Source organism: Charadrius vociferus, unplaced genomic scaffold (genome assembly GCF_000708025.1).
Source record: "Charadrius vociferus isolate BGI_N301 unplaced genomic scaffold, ASM70802v2 scaffold433, whole genome shotgun sequence".
In the NCBI taxonomy this organism is placed as follows: Eukaryota; Metazoa; Chordata; class Aves; order Charadriiformes; family Charadriidae; genus Charadrius; species Charadrius vociferus.
In genome coordinates, this window is record NW_009647846.1 from 1,447,246 (window position 1) to 1,452,246 (window position 5,001).

Genomic DNA, 5,001 nt, shown 5'->3' on the forward strand with positions numbered 1-5,001 from the left:
TAAAGCTGTATTTAGTTTTATTATTTTATATAGTAATATCTTTTGTGGGCTTTGACTAGCTTGAGGCTTCACTACGTTCCAATTGAAAAAGATGCCATTTCCTGCTTTCCGCTATTACAGTTTATCGGTTCTGATGTAGCACAACTTGATTATTTTAGTTACATAAAAAGGCAAAGCTTTTGTTTGAGAGGTCTCAACGGCAGTCATTAGAGCCTGAGATTTACAGTGTCACCTCCAATTCCATGAGGTCTGCTCTTTAATTCCTAATTCAGGTCTGGCGGGCGTCTGCTCTGTATGTCGTTCGGAGCTTTTCGCACACAGGCACGAACCTGTTCAGCCCTCCCCGCGCCGTCCCGGAAAGCTGTGCTTTATCTGTGCTTTATTATTATTTATTTCTAAAGCACAGCTTTCTTAAAGCTGTGCTTTATCCAACACTGACACGCAAACACATGCACAAACCCTCAAATCTGTGTCCATGCTTTTTTCAGCAGCGGTAATCGATAAGTTTGCAGGTAACAGTAAAGTGAGAACGAGCCAGATTTTACTGAGCTTAGATTTTCCTTGAAAACCTGTTTAAAGACCCACGGCACAACAGATTTTCTGAGGTACACGGGACACTGTTGGGTTAATTTAAACATACTCTCGCACGAATAACTTCAGGCTAAAAAGATAAATTGTGTGATTTACACAGTCATTGGGAATTTTGCTAAATGATTCACATATGATGCACAACGTAGTACGAACAGCTAAAATAAGGACAGTACATTCATTTAATCAAATTTACTGTATTGTTTGGTGCTTAGCTGGATTATATCTAAGCTGTTTTCTGGAACCAATTTGATTAACTTGGATGAATTTTGGCAAAGTTTATATGCATTTAGCTTGAAACTTATAAACCAACATCTTCCTGGGCCTTAATTCCACACACCTGCAGTCCCAGCCTCGGGGACAGCCCTGGCACCACGGCTCCCATCGGGATGTCGCTCTCAACACTGAGACCTCACCGCACTCCCACGCGTCCCCTCGATCTTTAGCGCTTCTCAAGCCATTCACACAAACATCGCAGAGTAAAACTGAAAGGTATCCAAAAGTTTTGTTTTCAGATGACTGCATACGTCATTACAGTCACTCACTTGGGAACTATCGGAGTTTCCTCACGTAAATCCCAAGCAGAAGAGAGTTCCAAACCCGACATAAGTTAACGGTACCAGATCAGGGTTTTCCTAAGAGAGGTGAATGTTAAAATAATGATTGTTTTCATATATTTTTCTATAAAGGATGAGAAAATTAAATAATATATGAACTGTATGTGAGATGAGCATAACATATACCCTAATCTGCTTTCAGGAACCTCTTCAGACACTGATTTGCAGAAGATTCTGGAAGACAGAGGAGCAGCTGAGGGTCTTCAGACCATTTCTTGTCTTCTCTAAACTCAGAAAATCATCTTTCACCTTCTGGATGTCCAAGCCTTTCACCTTAAACTTTAAGCTTTCCATTTTCTGCCTGATAACAAACTACCCTCTCGATCGGTTGTTATTTTAAGGGGCTGGGGAGCTGAGCTCACTGGCTGACCAGCATGGCGAAGCTTAGAGTTGTGTTAACTGTTTGCCAGTTGGTGCTAGAAGTGTTAACGAATTCATTAACTGAGTCTTCCATACAGAGCAACGAATGTCCGCAGCTTTGTGTATGTGAAATCAGGCCATGGTTTACACCACAGTCAACGTACAGGGAAGCCACAACAGTTGACTGCAATGACCTTCGATTAACAAAAATCCCCAGCAATCTTTCCAGTGACACTCAAGTCCTGCTGTTACAAAGCAACAACATTGCAAAGACCACAGATGAACTCCAACAGCTGTTTAATTTAACAGAATTGGATTTTTCACAAAATAACTTCACAAGTATCAAAGACGTGGGGCTCTCAAATCTCACTCAGCTTACCACTTTGCACCTGGAGGAAAACCAGATAACGGAGATGACTGACTACTGCTTGCAAGACCTTTGCAATCTTCAGGAGCTGTATATAAATCACAACCAGATCAGCAGCATTTCTGCAAATGCGTTCTCTGGCCTGAAGAATCTTCTGAGATTACATCTCAACTCCAACAAATTAAAGGTTATCGACAGCCGTTGGTTTGATTCTACTCCTAACTTAGAGATTCTCATGATTGGAGAAAACCCAGTGATTGGAATACTAGATATGAATTTCAAACCACTCTCAAATTTAAGGAGTCTAGTTTTGGCAGGTATGTATCTCACAGACATTCCTGGCAATGCCTTGGTAGGCTTGGATAGTCTTGAAAGCCTTTCCTTCTATGACAACAAATTGGTAAAAGTTCCTCAGCTTGCACTTGAGAAAGTTCCAAATTTAAAATTCCTGGATCTCAACAAAAATCCGATTCATAAAATTCAAGAAGGTGATTTTAAAAACATGCTCAGATTGAAAGAGCTTGGAATCAATAATATGGGAGAACTCGTTTCTGTTGATAGGTATGCACTGGACAACCTGCCTGAACTTACAAAGCTTGAAGCCACCAACAATCCAAAGCTGTCTTACATCCATCGTTTGGCATTTCGCAACGTTCCTGCCCTGGAGAGCTTGATGCTGAACAACAATGCCTTGAATGCGGTCTACCAAAAGACGGTGGAATCCCTTCCAAACCTGCGTGAGATCAGCATCCACAGTAACCCACTCAGGTGCGACTGTGTCATTCACTGGATCAACTCAAACAAAACCAACATCCGTTTCATGGAACCCCTATCCATGTTTTGCGCTATGCCTCCGGAATACAGAGGACAGCAGGTGAAGGAAGTGTTAATCCAGGATTCAAACGAACAATGTCTTCCAATGATCTCTCATGAGACCTTTCCAAACCACTTAAACTTGGACATCGGCATGACAGTCTTTTTAGATTGTCGAGCCATGGCAGAACCTGAGCCAGAAATTTACTGGGTCACTCCTCTCGGCAATAAGGTAACTGTCGAAAGTCTCTCGGACAAATACAAGCTGAGTAGCGAAGGCACCTTGGAAATCTCTAACATCCAGGTTGAAGACTCCGGGAGATACACCTGCGTCGCTCAAAACATAGAAGGGGCTGACACGAGGGTCGCTACTATCCGGGTGAATGGAACGCTTTTGGATGGTACTCAGGTTCTGAAAATCTACGTTAAGCAAGCCGAATCCCATTCAATCTTAGTTTCTTGGAAAGTTAATTCCAACGTCATGACTTCCAATCTAAAATGGTCGTCGGCCACTATGAAGATTGACAACCCCCACATTACATACACTGCCAGGGTCCCGGTTGACGTACATGAGTATAACCTCACGCATTTACAGCCATCTACAGACTACGAAGTGTGTCTAACCGTGTCAAACATCCATCAGCAAACACAGAAGTCCTGCGTTAACGTTACGACAAAAAATGCGGCTTTTGCGCTAGATATTTCAGACCAAGAAACCAGCACGGCCCTCGCAGCAGTAATGGGATCCATGTTTGCCGTCATTAGCCTCGCCTCCATTTCTGTTTACATTGCAAAAAGATTTAAGAGAAAAAACTACCACCACTCATTGAAAAAATATATGCAAAAGACCTCTTCAATCCCACTGAATGAGCTCTACCCTCCACTTATTAATCTCTGGGAAGGTGACAGTGAAAAAGACAAGGATGGTTCTGCAGAGACCAAGCCGACCCAAGTCGACACATCCAGAAGCTATTACATGTGGTAACTCAGAGGATATTTTGCTTCTGGTAGTAAGGAGCACAAAGACTTTTTTGCTTTATTCTGCAAAAATGAGAAGTTGAAGACTTTTGTATTTTTGACTTTGCTAGTTTGTGGCAGAGCGGTGAGGACAGGTGGATATTTCAGAATTTTTTAGTATAGCGTATCGCAATTGTTTGACACAAATGGCAGCTTCACCTAGCTTCCAACTCCTTCTTTTTTTTTCTTTTCCCTTTTTTTTTTAGTTATTGTGCTAAACTTAATGCCATTCTAACTACAGTGCTGAACAAAACGAATGAGGGGCTGGGGTTCCCCCGCGACTCGGAAGTAGCACAACCCCCTTCTTCTGAAGCCATCGGTAGAGTACAGTGTCTCGCAAGGCTAACACACAGTTTTGAGACTGCATTGCACCGGGTTGGTAACACCGGTCTGAGGACTCGTGCGCTGAGAAAGGGAGACCTTGAATGACGTTAGTTGACTGTACTGTAATGTTGTATCAACTGATTTGAATGTTTTTGACTTTGAACAATGAGTTTTCTTGTTTTCTTTTTCTTTTTGTAGTAGTTGAAAAGGCTTAGGGAAAGCTAACAGGCAATAGAAATATGTACATCCAATTTTTTAATGTAACAGACTAAATGTTAATTGTTCTCTTATTCTTTTTATTATATTTAGTAGACACTTTTGAAGAATACTAGAGTTTTGTTGTGTTTAAATCACCAACACATGGTGTTTAATGAAGGCAGAGCTACAATAAATTTAGTTTTGTTCTGATTTTTTATTTTAGAAGTCACAATAATGTATTGGGTTTAGATGTCACTAGTTTGACTGGTGATCATGTTTTCACATAAAATATATCCAAAATGTTATATAAAAATATTGTGGTTTTTTCCTCGATGGAATTACGTTTCAACAAAGTTTCTCTCTTTTTTTTTTTTTGTATGCATTTATTTTAATAGCAGTGTTTTTTCTGCACTAGATGCAAAATATTGAAAATAATTTAATCAGAAAAATGTCTCAGTATGGCTTTTGGACTGTAAGTCACATGCAGAATCAAAACTGTTTGGCATAAAGGTACACAGCAAAAATAATTCATAGAGTGTGTAACAAAACATTTTCCTTTTTGTATACTTCTCTGTTTATATTCTGAGCTAAGATATAAATGAAGCTGACATTTAGCTGTCATTACGATCAGTTAGGACAAAAAAACCAACTCAGTGCTACCAAACTGAAATAAAACAGTTGAATTCTGGCATATACTTGAAAAAAAAAAAAAGTGAA

The 5,001-nt window shown here is 40.2% G+C and overlaps 1 protein-coding gene across 1 annotated transcript; it reads left to right on the forward strand.

The window, feature by feature from the left end:
* Window positions 1–1,353: 1,353 nt before the first annotated feature.
* LRRN1 (leucine rich repeat neuronal 1) lies at window positions 1,354–4,446 on the forward strand. The gene has a single exon (XM_009882855.1). It carries the CDS (start codon window positions 1,580–1,582, stop codon window positions 3,728–3,730), a length of 2,151 nt encoding a protein of 716 aa, XP_009881157.1. The 5' UTR covers window positions 1,354–1,579; the 3' UTR covers window positions 3,731–4,446.
* The last annotated feature ends 555 nt before the right edge of the window (window positions 4,447–5,001 follow it).

What these genes read in the sequence shown, in the direction of transcription:
- LRRN1 (XM_009882855.1), top strand. Translation starts at nt 1,580, where the DNA reads ATGGCGAAGCTTAGAGTTGTGTTAACTGTTTGCCAGTTGGTGCTAGAA.